General features: G+C 43.7%; 1 protein-coding gene across 1 annotated transcript in view; it reads right to left on the reverse strand.

The window, feature by feature from the left end:
* Positions 1-17,474: 17,474 nt before the first annotated feature.
* The window catches only part of LOC115084488 (toll-like receptor 1), a 38,433-nt gene continuing 32,278 nt past the window's right edge, over positions 17,475-23,629 (reverse strand). The window contains exon 3 of the mRNA XM_029589421.1: positions 17,475-23,308. Within this exon, the coding sequence (XP_029445281.1) occupies positions 20,766-23,249 (2,484 nt within the window). The 5' untranslated portion in view covers positions 23,250-23,308 and the 3' untranslated portion in view covers positions 17,475-20,765. The remainder of the gene's footprint in view (positions 23,309-23,629) is intronic.

Raw genomic sequence — 23,629 nt, forward strand, 5'->3', positions numbered from 1 at the left:
GTATCTCGCGGGAATGACTAATAGGGCCATCAACGTGCATTTGCACGTTGTGGGCGCTATTAGTCTCAGGGGGGTTGGACACGCGTTGTCGACATGCTATTACCCCTTACTGAATAAGGGATAAAGCTAGTGCGTCGAAAACGCGCGTCCAAATGCGGGTTAACAGTGCGCTCCACCAGAGCGCTCTGTACTGTATCGGCCTGATGCTTAGGTCAAAACACAGAAGGCGTACCTCAGGGGCATAGCCAGATCTGAATGGTTTTTTTTTTTTGGGGGTGGGAGGTCCAAGGTTAATACGGGTGAGCACTGTAACCAGCCCCCCCCCCCCCCCCCCATTTTCCTCCCATCTGTGAGGAAGCAGGGGCTTCAGATATGCTGATGCAGCCTGGAGAGAGAGGACAGTCAGAGACTCCAGGAGGTAGAGGGAGCTCTGTTGGGAACTCCACAGGGAACACTGTTTCAAAGGGGAAAGAAAAACTTGAGTAAGAATTGGGTAGACGGAACAGGAAGCACAAGGCAGCTGGTAAACAATAATTTTGAGATCCTCAGCAGAGAATCAATTACTGGGATCAAGCCAGCAGCCAGGGAAAAAGTGTATTAATAATTAGGAGACAGAGCTCAGGCAAATTACAAAGCTGCTAGCTTTGGTCACAGTGGTTAAAAGAAGAGAGAGCTCTGCCAACAGGGACAGAGGGAAGAAGAACCAGAGCCAAGAGGGAAAGCTCACCTGGATCTAGAAGGAGACATGGCTGTAGTCTTTGATTATGGATTTAAATCTGCAAAGGGGCACAGTTGGGGGAGTAGGTAATACATGGTCCTGAGAAGGAAGACTGCCCTACTGATAACCAATAATGTATCGTGCTGGGATGACATTAGTATCTCAGAAGAACATAACATTTTCAAGTGAGGAGTGATCATGAATATTCCCGAAACTGTCAGCAGGTTGTGCAGCATCAGGCAGCTACCTGGACACCATCCATTTCCCCATCTTATGCGGTCTTCATGGCAGTGGCTACCAAACCCTTTTCATTTCTGGCAACACTTTGCATCGTCTGTCGCATCGCTCTCTCTCTCGCTGCTCTGGCTACTGTTTCTCACGCTTCCTCTGTGACTAAACTGCTACTTTATGCAAAGGTTAATCTCTCAGGCTTCTGAAGAGCAATTTTATGTCTTTAATGCAGCAAACAGCCTCCTAAGACAAGCGCTGATACATACCTCACCTCTTTCTTTTGTGCTGTGCCCCAATGGTCCTTAATTCTGCGATGATTGTAAGCTATGATTCAATGGCGATTGTAATTAGCTTTCATTGTAATCCACCTTGTGACCATTGTTTCGGTAAAAAGCAGAATATTAAATATCTATAAATAAATAAATGGGCTTCTACACAAGCCAAGCATTCCTGAACTTTTAAGAGGCTGAGAGGAGGCGGTGGGGGAAATAAATAATTACCTACCAAAAGTAAACAGAAAGACTTTGATGGCCTCCATTATTTATATGTCTAGTACAAGGGCAGAAGTGTTTCCTATTCAAGTTAGCCCCCTTTGAGGTGAAGGGCACAATGGACTGGCAGTGATTCTATTGGCCCCTTGAAGGGTGCCATCTTTAAATTGTAGTCCGAGATGTGATCGGATACAAGCCGCATTCCATAGGAGGAGATGAAGATCGAAGGATCTAGTTGAAGCGCACTTCAACATCATCGAAGAGACTCCTAAGATAAGTTTGTTCCCCCTGATGCAGGGCAGACCGAAACATCAGCTGATGTCATTGCAGCATATATTTGGTTATATTACAGGGGACAGTTCTGTGAACATTGGCTCTTTGCTAATTTTGCACAAAGCATATTTTTTAATTGCGTAACAAAAAGTTACAAAAAGTTACTTTACTTTAGTTTTTCCTTTCACTTTTCTTGGATGATTGAAGAGACCGGGCAACCACCTTGGAGGTGGTCTTACACTGGCCTCCCGGCTTGCTGACACCCCTTTGGAGACGCACACTGGCATTATTCCATGCGCTTTTTGAATGATTATTGTTGTTTACCTGGCATTTATCTAGTGATTCCAATGTCTCCAGGCCCTGTATTTCTGCATCTTTAAGGAGCTGATTCAGATGGGACATGACCCTGCTGCTAGGGGTGGTGGCCTGAGTCAAAGGTGAGGGTACACAGGCCCCCCCCCCCCCCAGGCCTCCCCATAGTTATGCCACAGGCATACCCCTGACTAAGGGATATATATGGAAAGCATTTTCACCATAGACTCGTAATAATAAAACCCTAAATACATCAGGCCCTAAATGAATTAAGATAAAACAAAAGCAGAACACTTTAGGTGTCTATTATTTTTACTATCTTTTCTTTTTATTTAATTCCTTGTTCTAATTTGTACTCCAGCAATAATTTGTTAGCCTCCTACCAGGGAAGCCCCCATTAATCTTGATTGCCTGACTGGATGAGACTGACAGGGAAAAAGTGCACCTCCTCCACCTTAACATCGCCTATGTCTGAATGCTTAATTTGAAGGCTTTGTTGCCATTATTTCGGACTCCCTGCCTATCACCAGCCCCTTGTTATCTGAAACAAGGCCTCTAGGTAGCTCCCTCAATGAAATAATCTATAGAAGTTCAAGTTCTCCTTGCAATTAACTACTCCTCAATTAAAGGGGCAATTTTTTAACAGCTTGCCTAAATTTGCAGGCTGTTATGACCCAAGTTACACCCATTTTCAAAGCAAACTTGCAAATCTAATTTGCTTTGAAAATTATTCTGGCAGAACTACACACATACCTGCTAATTGGTGCACATAGTTTTGCCGAGAGATTTTACATGTATACCTTTTAAAATCAAAAAGTATGCACGTTAAGTTCCAACCCTGCCTTGATGCTGCCCCCCTTCTCCAGGAATGCCTCTCTTCTATGCGTGTAAATGTCCACACATAGGAGGTAATTGTCAAAGGATTCATGTGTGTAAATGTAGCATATAGTGTAGCAATTTTCTAAAGCCCATTTATGTGCGCAAAGTAGGGATGTGAATCGTTTTACGACGATTAAAATTATCGTCCGATAATTTTAATATCGTCTTAAACCGTTATGAAACACAATACAATAGAGATTCTAACGATTTATCGTTATAAATTGTTAGAATCATGAGCCGGCACACTAAAACCCGCTAAAACCCACCCCCGACCCTTTAAATTAAATCCCCCACCCTCCCGAACCCCCCCCAAATAACTTAAATTACCTGGTGGTCCAGCGGCGGTCCGGAACGGCAGCGGTCCGGAACGGGCTCCTGCTATTGAATCTTGTTGTCTTCAGCCGGCGCCATTTTCCAAAATGGCGCCGAAAAATGGCGGCGGCCATAGACCAACAGGATTCGACGGCAGGAGGTCCTTCCGGACCCCCGCTGGACTTTTGGCAAGTCTTGTGGGGGTCAGGAGGCCCCCCCCCAAGCTGGCCAAAAGTTCCTGGAGGTCCAGCGGGGGTCAGGGAGCGATTTCCCGCCGCGAATCGTTTTCCGTACGGAAAATGGCGCCGGCAGGAGATCGACTGCAGGAGGTCGTTCAGCGAGGCGCCGGAACCCTCGCTGAACGACCTCCTGCAGTCGATCTCCTGCCGGCGCCATTTTCCGTACGGAAAACGATTCGCGGCGGGAAATCGCTCCCTGACCCCCGCTGGACCTCCAGGAACTTTTGGCCAGCTTGGGGGGGGGGCCTCCTGACCCCCACAAGACTTGCCAAAAGTCCAGCAGGGGTCCGGAAGGACCTCCTGCCGTCGAATCCTGTTGGTCTATGGCCGCCGCCATTTTTCGGCGCCATTTTGGAAAATGGCGCCGGCTGAAGACAACAAGATTCAATAGCAGGAGCCCGTTCCGGACCGCTGCCGTTCCGGACCGCCGCTGGACCACCAGGTAATTTAAGTTATTTGGGGGGGGGTTCGGGAGGGTGGGGGATTTAATTTAAAGGGTCGGGGGTGGGTTTTAGTGGGTTTTAACGATTTTAGCGGGTTTTAACGATTTTAACGATTTATCACGATATTTTACCCCCCCCAAATGGCAACAATACGATTCCTTCCCCCTCCCAGCCGAAATCGATCGTTAAGACGATCGAGGACACGATTCACATCTCTAGCGCAAAGTACATTTACATATGTAAAACATTTTGAAATTTTGGCCCAATGGATTAAATTTTCAAAGGAGTTACATGCGCAAAAATAGCAATTTTCAAAAGCCCATTTACGTGCATAAAATGCATTTATGTGTGTAAAACCCAATTTTATGCACGTAAATCCTTTTGAAAATTACTTCCATAGAGGCAGATTTTCAAAGGCTACGCACGTAACCCGAGAAAATCTGCCCCTGCGCGCGCAAGCCCCGGGACACACGTATGTCCCGGGCCTTGCAAAAAAAAGGCGGTCTGGCGGTGTAGTCGGGGGCATGGCGGCGGTTTAGGGGCAGTCCAGGGGCGGGGTCGAGTGCTCCGGCAGCCGGCCAGCGTGCGCAAGTTACGCCTGCCTCAGGCAAACGTAACTTTTGCAGCAAACGTAGGGGGGGGGGATTTAGTTAGGGATGGGGGGTGGGTTAGATAGGGGAAGGGAGGGGAAGGTGGGGGGGGGGGGGCAGGAAAAAAAGTTCCCTCCAAGGCCGCTCCGATTTCGGAGCGGCCTTGGAGGGAACAGGGAAAGCCATCGTGGCTCCCCTCGGGCTCAGCGCGCGCAAGGTGCACAAGTGTGCAGCCCCTTGCACGCGCCGACCCTGGATTTTATAACATGCGTGCAGGATGGAAACACACAGGGATGGAAACTTAAAATTCCTGTGTATGTGTGCTCTCAGGCACATAGGCACCTGTATATGTGCCTGAGAGCACACATACACAGGAATTTTATATCATGTGCGCAATTGCGTATGTGTGCTCCTAATTTCAAGTGGTTACAAGTGTAAGCATAGTTTGTGTTTCTACCTTAGGACTTTGTTGGCTTTAATGCACGCAGGTTAGCAGATTTTTTAAAACAAGCTTGCGTGAAGGATATTCACAGTTTTACCCGTTAGACTGGGCAGATTGGTGGACCATCTCAAAGTCATCCAGACCCCTCTGGTTCTTCAGCCTGCACTTCCCCAGATTATCCAGACCCCTCACCCCGTCCTTTTAGGCTTAAATATGTGTGACTTAGCCTGCTGTGCGCTGTGGCTGCCGGATTTAAAATATGGATTTTCGAGCGTAAATGTTGGCTTTGTCCCGGAGTTCCCTGACACGCCCTGACCTGACACGTTAGGTTGCATGCACACATGCATATACTATACGCACGTAATTGGGCAGTTTTAAAATACCAGTTGCTCGAGCTAGGCCCAGATACTCGTGTATATGGGCCTTTTAATGCGAGCAACTCCTATAATATTCACCCCATACTGTACATACACCTAGCTTCCCTTTCCCCCACCCCCTTTCGGCAGTACTTCAATGGGAAATTTGTTGCTAGTTATGGTACTATTAGTGTATGATGTAGCTTATTATTGCTGGAGAACTGTCCTGTTAGAGTGCCATTGCAAACCGGAGACAGTTTCTCATAAGTTGCACTAAGGCTGACCACTGTACTGCCATATTGTTGGGCCTGCCTGCCTCCTCCACCAGACCGCTTCAATTTCTTCAAAATTCAGTGGCGAGAATTTTAACTAATATTAGAAAGGCAGAACATATAACACCGATTCTGAAAGACCTGCATTGGTTACCTATCACATTCCTTACTCAATGTAAAGCGTTATCCTTAATACACAAGGCTCTGTACAACGATAAAGTTGAATGGCTTACTGCAGCTTTACGTTTTCACACCCCGCATAGAATAACAAGATCAGCAGAAAATGGGACCCTTCCAATTCCATCTCCTAAATCAGCCCATCTAAACTCAGAGCCCTATCCATCGCTGGGCCACAGCTATGGAACTCACTGCCACAAGACCTAAGGCTTGAAACAAATATTAGGACATTTAAGAAAGGCATTAAAACATGTCTATTTCAACAAGCCTTTCAATAACTGGATAGCGTGACTTTCTCTTATAACTTTTATCTGTTTCTGGTAATTTTAAATACTTTTTAGAATATTATATTTTTTACTCTCTTTATATACTCTTATTATGAATTTTATGTATTTATAACTATCTTTTTATTCTTTGGAAATGCAAATGTTCTTAATTGTACATTTGATAGCAACTGTAAACCGATGTGATGTGAGTGCACGAATGTCGGTATATAAAAATCAATCAATAAATAAAATAAACAAAATCATCAGTGCCCCCGGTTCCTTGTGGCAGACTTTTTAGGATTCTGCAGCACTTCAGCAAATTCTGTGGCAATTCTGTGGTACTTTTGCTTAAAATTTGCACTTATTAGAATATATTTTTTAAAGCTTTATAACAATAAAGTAAATGTCTGGCGGTTGTGTGTCCAGTTAATTAATCGCTAAGATCCTTTTTTGGAGAAAAGGATCTTAGCAATGGTACTGGAAAGAAAGGAGGAGGACAGAGAAAAGGGGAAGGGATCTGGGGGATGGGGAGAGAAAGGGGGTCTCAGAGAAGGACAAAGGAGACGGAATCTCAAAGGAGTAGAGGGATAGAGGATGGAGGGAGAAGTACCGATGAAGAGAAGAACAGAGGAATCAGAGAGAAAAGGAATGAGTGGAGGAGAGTAAGAGGGTTCAAAGAGGAGGGAGGAAGAGGAGTTCCTGGACTGAGGGAAGGGATCCAGGATCAGAAGGAGGGATGATTCCCTCAACACTAATCCTCTCTTTCACATTCCTCTGTACCCTTCATTCACAGCCCCTCTGATCTCTTTGCTTGTTCGCCGCACCACTTCCTACAATCCCCTCACTCAAATTCCAAAGCCCCTGTGACCTTCTAACTCAATTTTCCACCCACATACAACCCTCCAATCATCTTGCTCTTTCTCCACACCCTGTCACTCAAACTCCACAGCTCCTCTGATTCAGTCGCTTACTTCCCACTGCTCTTCTGATCTCCTCACTCTCTCTCCACTCCCTAGTATCTCATCACGCATTGACCATCCCCCAATCTTATTCATTCACACCTCACAGCACCTCTGATCCTCACTCGTTCTTCTGCCCCAAGTGTCTTCCCTCTGTAACCCCTCTGATCCTCATTCATTTTCTTGCCTCTCCATCTTTTCGCTCTTGCCTCCATTCTCTCACTCACTTTCCCTCCCCTCTGCATTGCTTCTAATCCCCTCATGCACTCTTGCCCTACCACTGTCCCTCACTCTCCTAACCACAACAATTCACTCTTTTACTCCATTCTGTACATAATTTTCTGTACTTAGGGCCAGGCACACAAGAACACTTAGACTCAGTAAACGATATAAAGTAAATTTTATTTGGCAGTAAAAGTGTTCCTGGGAGATGCTAGATACTGGGTGCCCTTTGTCTTTCAAAATGACCAGCATCTCATCGAATACAGGAAGTGACCCTTCTTTTATAGTTAAACATACAGTATTGCCGAAACTTCTAGAATTACGTGACTGCCCAAAGACTCATTTACAGAGACACATCATGCTGTGGTCATGACAACCTATCCTCTGAACTGCCCTGACAGGTTTCCCCAGGTGTAGCTCATTTGCTCCCACTCTCCAAATAATCCTTTTGTCCTGTAAATGATCTTGTCCAGTGAGATAGTGCCTGAAGCTCCCGCCGTTAATTTCTTCTGTGTGACCCATTGAATAGGCTCACCTCCTTTGGTGCCAGCTTGTCTATCTGCTCAGAGACATTCTGCAAGTCATGCTCAGAAAGGCACTCAGAGTTCATTCAGCTCTGACAGGCCACAGGACAGCAGAGGCGTCTGGGTATTTTTCCTTCTCAATATTGGTTGTCTGATCAGGCATATTCTTCAATTCTCTCATTCACTTTTGCCGCCACTACCCATTCCCTTACTCTCTTGCCCCCAATCCGTTCACTTATCCTCACCCTCTGCTTCCTAAGGTTGCTGTCATGTTATGAATTGTGCAGGACACCGTAGTGCCGCATGGTTCAAAGTGTGACCCTGGAAGCAGGAGAGATATAGGGAGAGCTGCTGCTACTACTCCTGCTGCCACTGTTCACGTTCCGACCCCAGTCTCCCATGGTTATTCGTTGAGGAATAGTGGATTCTGTGTGAAAGGTGACCTTTTGCAGCTCAGAATTGTAGGAGTTCAACACACACACACACACACACACACACACACACACACATATCCATCTACCCATCCCTTGTCTCACAAACCCCATCTCCTGAAATCACAGTCTAGCCCCTTCATTACATACACCCTCTCTAAATCCCTTTCCCATAAATCCCAGCCTCTCTATTACATCCCTATTATTTATACCTCCCATCTCCTCTTTCCTTTATACCCCAGTCTCTCCCATGTAATTTCCTACCCCCCATACCCCTTCCTGGTTCATTCCCTACCCTATTTTGGTGGGTTTGACAGCACCTCCATGGGGCAGCTGCTCTTTGCCTTCTGGATCCAGCTTGACTGGCTGGGCCCAGTCCCTTGGTCTCGTGTGGCAGCTCTACAGGGGCAAAAAAATTCTGCAGGAAAGGGGCGGATTTTACAGCCCTTCCCACAGCAACAGAACAGTGGGCCACCAGGGGCCCAGGCTATTACTACTAGTAATTCCAAATTATCTGTTTAATCGTGTGCTAGTAAAGCCTCCCACCGGTATTAGAAATCTGTAATCTGTAGAACAGCAAATGATTTCTAGCATTAGGATCCAAAATAAAACCTAACTGCTTTCTCCCCCTTCCCCGCCCCAGGTAGCTTGCCCCTTCCCAATTGGATAGATTGGATTCACTACTATATGACAAAGCCATTACCAATCTAATGCTTTTAGCTCCAAGTGCACCTCTGAAATGCCTGCCTGGCTGAGATCGCTAACAAAAATGTGACCCTCTCCTGCATCATTTATATAACTCCACCCTGATGTGCCTGTCCTCCATGGGTGGGGGCCATAAAAGAATTTATAAGCTCTTTGGGGCAGGGACATCTGGCTAGCTCTTTCACTGAACTCTTTCCCCAGAGTATGGATCCTTTTTGATGGGGGGGAAATTAGCTTTCAGAGCCCAGAGTGGTAAGGGTGACTTTATTTTTAATCTCTTTCCTGGGAGAGGGATACCTTTCTCTTCACTATGTGCCACAAACCACACAGGACACACTGGGTTAGTGTCCAAAATAAAACTGTACTGAATAAAATGGTCAGAGGAAAATGACACAAACAAACAAGTCCCAGTACCACAGTCTCTCTCTCTTTAGTTACAGTCTTTAACTCTGTCTGTGCAGGAGCCTTATTTGCAGGGATCCAAGAAAGTTAATCTGGGCTGCTGCTGCTGCTACCTGTGATTAACTCAGCTGCAGCTAAAGGTCAGGAGCGTGGGAGTGGGGGCCTACTGCAGCCCTGGAAACGTAACCCCATATTACTGCAAGGCCAGGAGGAGAAGCCACAGAGAAGGGTCACTTTTACTTCCCTGGATTAGGTGAGGTGGGGTCCAATAGATAGGTGAACATTACACTGGTTGGGAACCCTTTCCAAAAATGGCAAAAAAAAAAAAAAAAAAAATCCTGTCCATGCACAGAGAATCCCAGTCTCTCTCTGCCCATGGTGAAGACTCCAGGGGGCCGATGCAGTAATCTGCACTCAGCCTAGCGCACAGGTTAGCCCATGGTTGGACGTGCGTTTTGGACATGCTAGACGAACACCCAATGCAATAAGGGGATTAATGCATCCAAACAAATGCGTAGCTAATAATGCTATTACCCCCCCCCCCCCGATGCAAAAATTCGCCGGTCGACCAATGCGTCTTTTTTAACGCAGCAAATTTTACGCCAGCCCCAGAGCTGACATTAAGTCATACTGTGAGTCAAAAGCACTTGAAAAAACAAACAAACAAAAAAAAAAAACCTGGTCTCTGTGGTTCTTATGACTTGGTATCGTTGTGGTAAGTTCTACTGCTTTCAGCGCTTAAAATTAGGGGGAAAATGTAAGGGCTTGATTAAAATAAAAAAAATGGTGGTTGCACAAGCGTGCTTGTATATTGGGTGTGTGAATTATTTGTGGTGGCATAAAATGGACACTTGTATTGAGCACCCATTTTCCTGGCCCACACACAGCCTGATGCTTTTTAGCACTAGGGACGCACAATTTTAGCCGCCATTTTTATGCGCGTGATACTACATCAGCCTGCAGATGTTTAGCCATTTTAACCCATCGAGTGTTAAAATGGCTGGGCACACACCTTTCGAGAGCCCACACTTCTTTCTCCCGGATTGACTATTTTCTTATGAGTACTCACGCCTTTCATCGGGTCATTGATGCGGGCATTGAGAGTATTGTGATCTCGGACCATGCCCCGGTCTGGGTGGATATGGGGTTTTTAGTCCCTACCAGCTCCTCCAAAATTTGGCGCTACCCTTATTTCCTAGCGCAAGACGAGAAATTTAAGGAGTTTCTTTTGGAGAAGTGGAAAGACTATGCAGCCAATAATCCCATCCACGAGTCACAGCCGATTTTATTTTGGAATACGGCTAAGGCGGTGTTGAGAGGTGAAATAATTTCCTACGTCTCTCACCACCGGAAGAGCCTTAATCACCGTATTTTGACACTCAGCTCCCAAGTACGTCAAGCTCGAGCTCAGTTGATTCGTGTTAGATTGGAGGAGATGAGAGCCTCCTATCTTTCCAAACAACATGCTCTCAATTCTTTATTGCATCAAAGGGCTAAGAAAAGCTATTTATATTATCGTTTTAAGCTGTATCAATACAGTAATAAGGCAGGGAAAATTATGTCTAATCTTATTAAATCCTCAGGGACTAATAGAGTTATCCCGGCGCTGCGCAAGTCCCCAACGGAGGTGGTCAGGGACACGCCTTCTATATTAAAATGTTTTCGGGATTTTTACACTTAGCTCTATTCGTCTGAAGGGTGGAATCAGGGAGCTTGTCGGAAGTTTTGTGAGACGCTATCCCTCCCCCATTTGACCCCAGACCAGCGTGATACGTTGAATGCCCCTATTTCAGAAGCGGAGGCGCGTTTGGCTATTCACCGGTCTAAGAATTTTAAAGCCCCGGGCCTTGATGGGTTCACAGCGGAGTTTTTTAAATTAGTGGTGGATCAGGTGTCCAAACCTTTGGCTTTGATGTTCTCTGCTCTTGTGGCTCAGGGCTCTTTTCCTGAACACACCAATCTGGCTCATATTATTTTGATTCCCAAGGCGGGTAGGGACCCCCTTCTACCAGAATCTTATCGGCCGATATCCCTGCTTAATTATGATCATTAGTTATTGGCTAAAATATTGGCGGAAAGATTGGCGGCTTATCTTCCAGCTTTGATTGGCGAACACCAGGTGGGGTTTGTCCGTCAATGCTATGCGCTTGCCAATATTCGAAAAATTTTAACTGCCATGACAATGAGCCAGCAGATGTCCCTCCCATATTTGGCCATCAGTTTTGACGCAGAAAAAGCATTTGATAGAGTGAAGTGGGATTATTTATTTTATGTTTTGCAGCACATCGGGTTCGGAGGTTTTTTCCTGCAGGCTATTAAACTTCTCTATAGGGGGCCGAGAGCTTGTATAGTGGCTAACGGGGTGCAATCGGAAACATTTCCGGTGGGACGAGGCACACGTCAGGGTTGTCCCCTTTCTCCCCTCTTATTTCTTTTACAATTAGAACCCTTGTTGATTACGATTACTGAGTCTCCAGAAATCCGAAGCATCCGCATGGGCGAAGACATCTTTAAACACGTTGCCTTCGCTGATGATCTTCTTCTTTTTATTACTAAGCCTCACTCGTCGTTGCCCCCTTTATTGCAAGTGATTAATGTCTTTGGGGAGTTTTCTGGGCTACGACTCAACAATTCAAAGTCTCTGGTTTTGGCGTATCCGAATGCCTTGCGGGAAACCTGGACAGACCCTTTCCCATTGCAGTGGGCGGGGGATAACCTTAGATATCTGGGGGTCTACCTTCCCGGGGATCCGGAAAAAGTTTATCAAGCCAATATACCTCGTTTGCTTCGACAGACCCAAGACTCTTTGGCTACCGGGGGGATCCTTGCCACTCTCGGTCACGGGGCGTGTCTCTTTATGTAAGATGACCCTATTACCGAAATGGTTATATCTTTTCCAAAATCTGCCCTTGCTCCTGAGGAAAAGGGACCTCGTGGTCCTGGAAAGAGCCCTACGTAAGTTTTTGTGGAGGGGCGGGAAACCCAGACTTCCCTTAAAATGGTTACAGAACACCTGGGGAACGGGTGGGTTGGGCGTACCAGACCTTGCACGCTATAATATGGCCTGCACTATGCGGCTCCTGCGTAATTGGCTATTGGGGACCTCCCACTACGTTCCAGTGTCCACAGACCAAGCCCTTCTGCATCCGCTGGCCCTGTCTTATGTGTTGCAAGCCGGATCACGCCATCTTCCTGTATTTTTATCCCAGACAGCTCTTACCCGGCCACTTCGCTTGACTTGGATGCGTCTCACAAGGCTCCTGCAGGTCCCTCCGACATGCGCTTATTTTTTACCGCTCAAGGGGAATGCTGAGTTTCCTTCGGGATCCCAGTCTGCTATGTTTCGGATATGGGAGTCCAGGGGCATAACTCATTTGGGACATTTGTGGACTCGAGAGGGGGTATTTATGCAGTTCTCAGATTTTCTGGAGATGTATAACCTGGGGGCTACCCACACTTTCCCATATTTACAAACCCGCCATTATGTAAACGCTCTGCCGGCGGCAACTAAAGAACTGCAGCAGTTTACTACCCTAGACAGTATATTTCATTTTGAAAGGACCACGGTCCCGTCCCTTTCTAGCTATTATAAATCTCTGCAGCAACGGACCACAGTGGACGTCTGCTCCTCCCTTGTGGCTCGTTGGAACAGGGATGGGGACTTTTGTGTTACGAGTCTTATTTTGCGTATATGTTTTCGGCGTATCTCCAGGATCTCTACTCATATGTATTTCAAGGAAATACAATTTAAATTTTTAAGTAGGGCATACGTTTCTCCCCAGGTGGCATATAATTTGACAATTGCCATGTCGCCGTCGTGCCCCCGCTGCCCAGGGACAGTGGGTACCTTGTCCCACGTTTTCTGGACGTGCCCTGTGGTTCGTCAATTTTGGCGCAAGATAGCGGACTTTCTGGCAGATTTACTGGATGTTGCATTGCCGGTCTCTCCCATGTGGTTTTTATTTGGTTGCATTTCCCCTATTAGAGTTCGAGATCCTGGAGCACGACTGTTGTTACAAAAAGCCAGCCTGGTGGGGAAAAAAACTATTTTGCAGGTTTGGCGAGATTCGGACCCCCCATCCTTCTGGGCTTGGAGGAATCAACTGCATGCGATGATGACTATGGAGGGTATGGCGGCTCGAGGTTCTCCGCGACGACGACAGCGGTTTTTCACTATCTGGAATCCCTATCTTCAACAGCTCTCTCACCGGGCGCGCAGTCTCGTGCTAAATGAGTGAGTGAGGCCACCATTCTTCAGATGGCCTTGCCTGGCGCCCAAGTCTATACTGCTTGGCCCCATCCGTCTGTCCCAACAGCGTTGGACTATAAGGGTAGGGGGGAGGGGATTTTGTGACTGGGGGTAATGTTGCATCTGTGTTGGGTTGCTTATTTTCTTGGGGAGGGATGAGACCTCACCCTCCCTTCTGTTACTGTATTTGTTGAAAAATCCAATAAAATTGTTTAAACATAAAATGGCTGGGCTAAATAGCACTGAATCATCCAATCAGAATCTCCACGTGGGAGGGTCTGCAGGGTATTGGATGGCTCCTTTTCTAAGTGTGTTCTAAGGACAGGGATACAGGGATAGTGGTATATAGTGGCCAGACACGATAGGGATGCCACACATATAATGATCTTAAGGTGGTCAAAGAGGTGAATAAGGTGATGGTATAAGCCAGAAGGATGTTTGGCTGCATAGGGAGAGGAATGGTCAGCAGAAAAAGGGAGGTGATATTGCCCCTGTATAGGTCCCTGGTGAGACCTCACTTGGACTGCACCTTCAAAAGGATATAAACAGGATGGAGTGGGTCCAGAGGGTGGCTACTAACATGGTCAGTGGTCTTCATTCTAAAGCATATGGGGACAGACTTAAAAATCTAAACATGTTTACCCTAGAGGAAAGGCGAGATAGGGGAGATATGATAGAGACATTCACAGTGGCAGATTGCAGGCAAATATCAGCCCAGGGGGAGGAGAAAGAGGAAAGAGCTTACCGCTAGCAGCAGAGCAATACCGGGGGTGAGATACTGCATCTGGCCCCGACGGGACTTTGCCGTGCTCCCTGATGAGGTCATAGGGAGGGGCCGACAGAAGATCTTAAAAACCGGTCCCCCTGTTTGCTTTACCGAGGAGAAAGAGGAAGGAGCTTACCGCCAGCAGCAGAGCAATACCGGATTGAGATATTGCATCCGGCCCCGATGGGACTTTGCCGCGCTCCTTGATGAGGTCATAGGGAGGGGCCGACAGAAGATCTTAAAAGCCAGCCCCCCTGCGGCGCGCAGCCAACGCCGGCACGCCGCCTAAGGGGCGCGTGGCTTTGTCTAACTTTTACAGGACTCTCTCAAATTGGGATGAATAAGTCTGACCTCTTCTCAGGTAGGCTGCTTAGATTTTAAATAAATTTACCCTCGAGTATCCTTCATCTTGTTCTGCTGATCTAAGAATAAACGTGAAGCAGTGTCAGCTCCATACTTCCTGTTATATTATAATTGTGAAAATGCCACATGCCTCCCGAAAAAGAAGAGCAAAGGAGAGGATAGACTGCTAATCTCCCAGAAGCTTCAATTTGCGGGCCTATGGATGCACATGTACAGCAGAGTCTTAAATCGGAGGGGTCGCATTTGGTTATAGAGGATGAGAGTTTTCAGTCATCCCCCTTACCAGACCTTTCGACATCTCTATCCCTGATTTACAGGGAACCACCTGCGAATCCAGCATCCTCCAGGGGCCAGGGAAGGCTGTCAGAGGATTCACAAGCGGAAGGCGCTGAAGTGAATCCACGAGCAGGTCCAATTAACCCCGGAGAAACTGGAGGAAAGAAGCAGATAAGTCCAATTGAGGGACCAGCAAGCCTGATTATAGGAGGGAATGGCCTACTAATGTGGCAGCAAACATCTAGGACTGAAGATTTTCCTTTAAAAGAATATGATCCCCCAGTCTTGTTGAAACCTGAGGCTGTTACTGTGGACACTATCTGGGAAGCTATCTCAAGTCTGAGTGTTTCCATGGCAAGACAGATAAACCCAATTGTCAATAAAATAAATAAAATACAAGAACGGGTAATTGATTTAGAAAATTCTAGAAAAGTAACAACAATTGAATTGGAGAAAGTAAAGTTAGAAAGTGTTAAATGGAAACCAATACAAGACATGATGATAACTGAAAATAAGGTTTTACAAATGAAAATAGAAAACCTTGAAAACGCTAATAGGAAAAATAATTTAAGATTTATAAATTTTCCTATGTTGCCATATATGACTCCCAAAGACATGTTTAAGAAATATTTGGTGGAGGTACTTAAAGTCTCTAAGGAAATGGTTCCATCAATTGCAAAAATATATTATTTAAAACCATATAAAAAACAAGAAGGACTTGATCAAGGTCATGAGGTTAAGCAACCTATGGATAGAATACTTGAAAATGTGGATATTTCACAAGTATTAGAGTCTTCTGATACTGAATTGGTACAACCAACAACTTTAATTGTATCATTTGTTTTGGAACCCGATAGAGACTGGGTACTAAGGCTGTTTTTTAAGTATCGTCTTGTTGAATTCTTTAACTTAAGAGTTAGGGTATACCCAGACGTGTCCAAACAGACACAAAAAAGGAGACAACAATTTTTGTTATTAAGATCAAAGGTTAATCAGATTGGAGGAACATTCTTATTAAGATATCCATTCAAATGTCATGTAAAATATAAAGGTGAATCATGTTGCAGCATTATACACCAATATTCCACAAGAAGGAGCTTTAAAGATCATAGAAGAACAACTATAGAACAAAATGACGCACACACGCATACTACACAATTTATTATTGACTTGGCCACAATAGCTGTATGTAATAATTTTTTTGCTTTCAATAAGCAATATTACATTCAGACCAAAGGAGTGGCCATGGGTTCCTCTATGGCATCATCGATTGCTAGTTTATACATGGCTAAATTTGAAGAGGGCTTTTTATGACGGTTTGTGCTAAATAAAGTATCCATGGTGTTTTGGTGTTTTGGTCGCTGCTTTGAGTCCTGAGATAGTGCTGGTATGGTATGCTATGGCAAAGTTCTTGTTTTGCAAGGGTTTGTGTTCTCACAGTGTTTGGCAGTGAAGGGTTTGCAGTTACATTAAGCTCTGTGATAGTCATATGTTCAGTGTGTGTGATAAGCTGCAAGTGTACACAACTTTCTTCACAGTCACGCACAACTTTTACCCTTCCCCCATGCAGGAATCGGATCAGGCAGGGATAAACCAAATCCTTGCCCAATTTAATTAGTGTCATCACACCTCCCTACACCCCATCCCAGGCAGCATGAGTCACATTTATCCAAATGTCATCTCATGCTGCCGCGGGGTCAATCTCATAGCTCTTACTGCTAGACCAGCCCTGCGGCAGCAGGAGATGACATTAGAAGATTTGACTCCTGCTGCCACCCACCTCACAACTTGGCAGGCTGCTGAAAAGAAGAAGAGGAACTGGAGGCCACCAGTGGACAACCATCTGCTGACAGCCAAAGAGAGGAGAAGGATGAGATGGTCACCAGCAGACCCCATGCCGCTGGTGGCCAAATAGAGGAAGAGGATGTGATGACTGCAAGCAGTCTCCATTCCAATAGCAGCCAAAGAGAGGAGGAGGAGGATGCAATGGCTGTCAATGGATCCCATCCCATTTGCGGCTGAAGATGAGGCCATGTGTGTGGTTGGGTGAGAGTTTGGGTGGTGGCATGGTGACTGCCTGTGTGTATGTGGATGAGTACCTGGGTGTGGGGGTGAGAGCAAGACTGTGTGTGAGAGAGAAAGACAGCCTGTATGATGGGTGTTGTGTGTGTGCGCAAGAGAGAAGGAGCCTCTGTGAGAGAGAGGGGGAGCCTGTGTGAGGGAGAGGGGAACTGGAATCACTGGGGGGGGGGGGGGGGAAGGGGATGGAGGAGTGAATCTTGGGGGTGGGGAGGGGGGGTTGTGGGAGGTGCCAAAGGAGGTATCCACCCCAGGTGCCAAATAAATACTTTAGCTATGCCACTGGTGGATTGTTCGAGAATTCTGCTAACTGGCAATTCAAACTGCATGAGAATTCAGAGAGTGAGTATCTGTGAATTGACAAAAAAGATGTACCTACTGTTTTTGTGATTTAGGCTATTTACTGATTTTTATTTCTCAACTTCAAAATAATTTATTTTCTCTGTTTTGGAATACAATCCAGGTATGAACAGTTTATTTATTCAAAATGTATAGACCATTTATAACATTTCTAGGTTTCTTCCATAAAATACTCATAAATATAACATGAAATTAAAACAATACAACAATAAAAACAAACAATACATACATTTTAAACATAACACATGAAAAAAAAAAGACAGAGCGACAATTGTATCTCACATGCAATATTTGCTTCCTTGAGCACTGCTACCAATTTAAAAGGTTGTTGAAATAAAACAGCCTTCATCATCTTCCTAACTTTTGTGAATGAGGTCTCCTCTTTTATGCCTTGTGGCAGAGTATTCCAAAGGATTGAACCTTGTACACAAAAGAAGTGCTCTCTGGCCTTATCTAGCCAAATGACTTTAAAAGATGGAACATCTAGTAATACTTGTGATGCCGACATTGATATTTTTGTACTTTGGTATAATTTGAGCGCTGCATTAAAAGTAGGCAAGGCAAGTCCATTAAAACCTTTGAAGACTAATATATGTGCAAGTCTCCCTGTGAGGACTCTCTGAGCAAAATCCTCTAGCCTGCAGCAGTAAACACTCTGACTCCAGCCTTTTCTCTTGCAGTTTCACTTTATTATCTTTATACAGCAAAATAAACTTCCCAATACTGCCTACCTTCACAGTCTTCTGAACACACACAACTTCCCAGAGCGGCTCAGGAGTTCCTACTCCTGGAGGGATGGGCCTCCCTATCCCAGCTGGGCTTACACTCTTATTTCCCCCTCTCACTGGTCACCCGCTCTGAGCTCCTCCTGCCCAGCAGGGTCCTGCCCGTAGAGCACTCTTACTAGGGGATTTAAGGTGGCGCATGCATCCAGCCTGGTCCTGCACATGTTTACAGGGGAAAATAGGGACACCCTGTCACACTCCTCTTGAGCACCATAGCTCTTGCTATTCCCCGGTGGAATGAAGCCTGTACCAGGACTGCAGAAAGGTTCTTCTCATCCCTGCAGTTGCTGAAGCTGAGCCCTGCTGAAGGTGGGTTACAAAACTGGCTCCTGAACAGGGATCCAAAGAGAAGTGAAGATGCTGTGTTCTAGAACTATTTTTGTGTGTCTTTACTGAAAACCACAGCTTTTTACTGATGAAGAGACTGGAAGAAATTGTGGTATTTTTTGCTCCCATTGATTATAATGGGTGAAGATGGCCCCTGTGAGTCCCTGAGGGGGCAGGGCAAAGGAGAAGAAGCCCATGGACACTTACCAGGAGGAAAATCTCTCTGGTGATGTCCTTTTAAATTACCTTCATATAAGTATCTACAGTAGCTAATTTCATCTGTTTTTTAATCATTCCCTGACCAGAGTCTTGACAACATAGATAAATTAAAAACAAAACTCACAACTTGCCTTCTACATCCATGCCCCTCTAGTTTGATTAAAAAGGCTAAATTAGACCTGTTAGAAAACTTTACATGATAGTTAATCTTTATGTTCAAAAAGAGAGATCCATGGTTACTGTACTTTCAAAAATTAGTAGAGTATCATTTTTGGTCCAAGCATGTCAATTGCAGCTGAATTTTCTTGACTATAGCTAACTGTTGATTTTAGTTTATTTAAATAATTTAAAATGTATTTAGTTTGTTTTATTGTATTGTTATACATTTTATTTTGATTAATCTGCTTGTAATATAGTATATTTATAGCATATTAATTACAATTGTTTATTTATGTTTTGTTATAGTTATACACTGTATATTGCCATAGGCATGGTTAGTATGGCAACTAATTAAATATGAATTAATAAATACATACTTCTTTATAGGTTTGAATACAAGTAAAGGAAGTATTACAGATGATCTAAACAACCATGGGGTAATTTTGTAACAGCAAAAGCATAGATTTTTAAGGCATTTACCTACATACTTTCCCTTTGAAAGCTGGTATATAAAGTATGTGCATGCTTTCTCTTTGAAAATTATCCCACCAAAGATACCAACCCACAGTTACATCTGCTAATGTGTGTGTATAGATTTTTTGGGAGGAAATTTAGGTAAGTGCTTTTGAAAATGCAAAAGCATGCATGTAAGAGCAAACCCCTTCCCTGGGAACACCTCCGCTCAGTCCAGGTAAACTTACATGCAAAAAAGGCCATTTCCTCAGGTAAAGCACCGTTTTACCTATTGAAATGCCTTGTGACATTATCTTCTCAATAAGCTTGGCTTAGAATTTGCATTTTTCTTTCTGTCGAAAAGGAGAGATGGAGACCATTGCCTTGCTTTTTTTTCCCTGTGTCCACCCAGAGAAGTTGAGCAGAACAGGATCCGTAACTCTGCATATCTAACCAACCCTATGAAGAACAAATATTACTTAGGGAATGCTGTGTATAGCAATTGTTGTTGCTACCGTCCCTTAGAGAAGCTCATCCTCAAGAGACAACAGAGTGCTTTCTCAGTGCTTGGCCCCAAATTGTGGTTCATTAGCTCTCGAGCTTTAGAAGATTGGGGATTTTACATTAATGTTGAAGAAACAGGATTTTCTTGTCAGAACCTATTTAGGTGGATTTTACAAGGGATTGTTTTAAATGTCTTGTCTAGTATGTATAATGCCAATGTTTGTTTTAACAGTGCAGTCTACTTAGAATGCATACAAATTCCAAATTAAGTTCCAGCTTCCAAGATCTTAAAAATAACAGACAATGGGAGTATAAGACTGTCAAAATATATTTAGGTAAAATCATTAGTAAAAACCTCACAAGTGTAACATTTTGGTTTCATAATTAATATACAAAATTTAAAAAATTCAGTTATATTTCACCAGCTATTACTTAGCATTCTTTGGCACTGCTGTTACATCAGAAATTATATTTTGATCGGTTTTTAGTAACATTATTGACAATTATATGAAATATAGACAATTATAATTTTTTTTCCATTACAATATATTCAAGCATTCTTGATTACTCCAAAACTTAGAAGCTAAAAATACCTAAACAAGTAAGCAGAGTGGTTTAGGATATCAACAGGGCCGATGCAAGAGTATTTGGCACCTAGACAAAGCTTTGCCTAGGTGCCACCCTACAGTGGTCCGTTCTTTGGCAGTATTGGCTCTCTCTTTCTGGGGCTCATGCTGGCAGGATTTTGCTGCCCTCAAAATGTTGGTGCTTTAGGCGACCACCTAGTTTGCCTAATGGAAGCAGCACTCCTGGATATCAGTAAGTGGGGAACAAAATTTGGTTATAACATTCAAAGCATATTTTGAGCTAGCCAAGAGCCTAAACTGAACCACGAATTCAATGTAAGAAAAGATTATGCTGACTCTGAACTCACTGTAACAGTCCCAAGTCATATCATTGTACAGAAATGTTCTAATTATGCTACAGAACAGCTGAGTATGTTGTATTTTCTATTAAGTTCAAGCTACAAGTATTAGGTTCACTGTCATTTTCTTGATTGATGTTAAACACTTTTACAGTTTCTTGGTTAGGTTTAGGAAGGTGCACATTAATAGATTCTCTGAGGTTAGCCCAGAAAAGCCCACGTTTGCGCTTCTCCTTCGGCCACTCCAAATACGTTCTCTTTGCCATAAGAGCTTTCAGCTTGTAATATTTAGAAGGAATGAGGTACTGTGGGATGGGCTCGAGCAAAACGAGGATCAGGTTGTCAGAGCTTTCAGTAAATAGTCTGTGATGGGCAAAATAAAGCTCATAATGGCACCACTCGCTCTGGATGAAATTGGGAGACAAAACAAAGATGGATTTGTAGCTTCTCTCAATGCAGTTAATGATATTTTCAATGATACTTCTGCCTGGAACAAAGTCCCTCTCATGCTGACAGATCTGTACAGATCCATCTCCTTTTTCTAAGTTGGGTATCAGGTAACTTTTTACCCAAATTGAATCCTGCTGGCTATAGGAGATAAATGCATGATAGACCAAGTTCTTCTGAATGTCTTTGGGGTTTGTATTCCTAATTCTGCGCTTTGTTTGTGTCCAGTTCCACATCATCTTAAAATACCAAGGCAAATCAAAATATAGACACAGACAGGAGATACAAAGCATGATGCCTGCCAGAGTGCCCAGAATGATACCAAGCAAGACTGCTGTATTGCAAGATACTTCAGACAGAAGGACATCCTTCAGCAGGGTTCCTTTAACGTCTTCCGGATATTGACACATGTAAGATTCTGGCCATTCAATTACATCTCCAGCTGACTGCTTCCCCCAATTAATAAAGTCTTTTAAGTCACAATCACATCGAAATGGATTATTGCCAGCTTTGATTACTCTGACTTTCTGACATATTTGGAGAGAATGAGAAGATGGAGAGTGAAGTGAATTGTTTTCCACATGCAGAACTGCTAAGCTGCTAAAATGACTGCAATCGGGAAGCTCAGTTAGCCAGTTGAATGCAAGGTTTAGTTCTTCCAAAAATGTAAGTGTCATAATGGTTTTGGGAATATGTGAGATTTGGTTATTATGCAGATCAAGTATTTTGACATTTATTGGTAAACATCCAAAGGTTGTGTCAGCCAGTCGATTTGCTGACAGGTTCAGTGTGAGCAGTGTTTCTGACCAGTGGCAGTCTTCCCCATTCTCGTACTGCAACTTATTATTACTGACATCCAAATGCTTCAGAAATTTCTTGCTGCTGGTCATAGTGCTCACAGCAGACAGTTTTTCTAGCCTGTTATATTTTAAGATAAGTGTTTCCAACAGAGGCAAGTTGTCACAGTTTTGAAAAACTGTGTCAGTTAGTTTATTTCTTGCTAAGTTCAAGAAACGGAATATGCTAGGTTTAGAAGGACATATAAAATGTATCATATCATTGTCCACAAATGTAAAGTTCTCAATCATCATCTCAGAGTATGTTTGTGAAGGGTGAGGAGGGCCTCTATGATAAAATATTTTAGAAGTTGAGTGCTGTATTGAGAGTGCTTTCAATGAGGTCTTAGCATAGTTAAATGGTACAAAGTATGGAAACTCGCCCACAAGCATCAAGTGGTGAACTTTTAAACATTCAATCGATGAATACCACACAGCCTTAAATATTTGAATGAGGTCCTGCCATGTCACTGTAATATTGTTAAAAATCAGAGTGGATACCTTTGAGTTTTTGCTGATTGTCGATAAGGACTCCATTAGATAATCACATGACTTATTACATCTGAAATGGGAAATTTCTAATGTTCTGGAAGTGTTCATAATGTCATTCAAAATAAAAGTGTCTTGGATGAAGACTGGTAGCACAATGTGAAGTTTGTCGGTACTTAAGACTTGTAGGCTACCTGGTTCATAATAGGAGAGATGCTCTAAACCCAAGAAGATATGTAATGTTCCCAAATGTTCAATTTCTTTCAGATAAGATGTTTGTATCCTTGTAGCACTGAGTCCCAGATATTTTAAATGGAGAAAGCTGCTAAATTCTTTACAGTGGAATATGTTCTCAAATTTATTGGAAGAAAGGTCTAAATATTGAAGACCTCTTATATGCTGCAAAGAGCTGCAGGTAATGTTCTTGAGGTGGTTGTGGGATAAATCTAAATGCTGTAATTTTGAATTGAATCTGAAAATATTAGCATCAAGCTCTCTGATGAGATTGTAAGACAAGTTTAAAAGCTTCAGTTTAGTCAAAGAAGAAAAATCAGAGCTTAGAAGTAGAGAGAGATTGTTTTCTGATAAATCCAACATTGTGGTTTCTGATGGTAGATTTTTTGGAACTCTGTCTAGAAATCTCTTTGAATGTTTGACAATAAAGTCATTGTTTGTAGGCAGCTGTGTGTTAGAGAATACAAGCATGGATGTAAATAGAATAATGAAGGCACTTGAGATGGGCGGTATGGACTCTAAAATCTTCATCATCACTGATTACTTCGAAAATGCTGGTTATTCCATCAAAGCTCAATTTTGTGTATAAAATCCTGCAAAAAAAAATAAATAATAATTACTGTACACATTCTACAGAAATAATATTTTAGACATTAAAAGCTAAAGGTAACAAACATCAAACAAAACCACATTCTTTATTTACTTCATTCAAAAGCAATAGTAAGAATTCTTTAGCTCACATCCTGTCATGCACATGGTTTAGAGTGTACAAAATTAGAATTGTTACTGAGTGATCTTAGTCCTGGAGACTAGGCAAACTCAGAGAAAATGTGCAGGAGTCTTCTACTTGCACGAACCACTTGCTGCTGTTTTCCTATCCAATATGTCAAATTACAGATAAGAGTTTCCTGGAC

The sequence above is a fragment of the Rhinatrema bivittatum genome, chromosome 1 (assembly GCF_901001135.1).
Source record: "Rhinatrema bivittatum chromosome 1, aRhiBiv1.1, whole genome shotgun sequence".
Lineage (NCBI taxonomy): Eukaryota > Metazoa > Chordata > Amphibia > Gymnophiona > Rhinatrematidae > Rhinatrema > Rhinatrema bivittatum.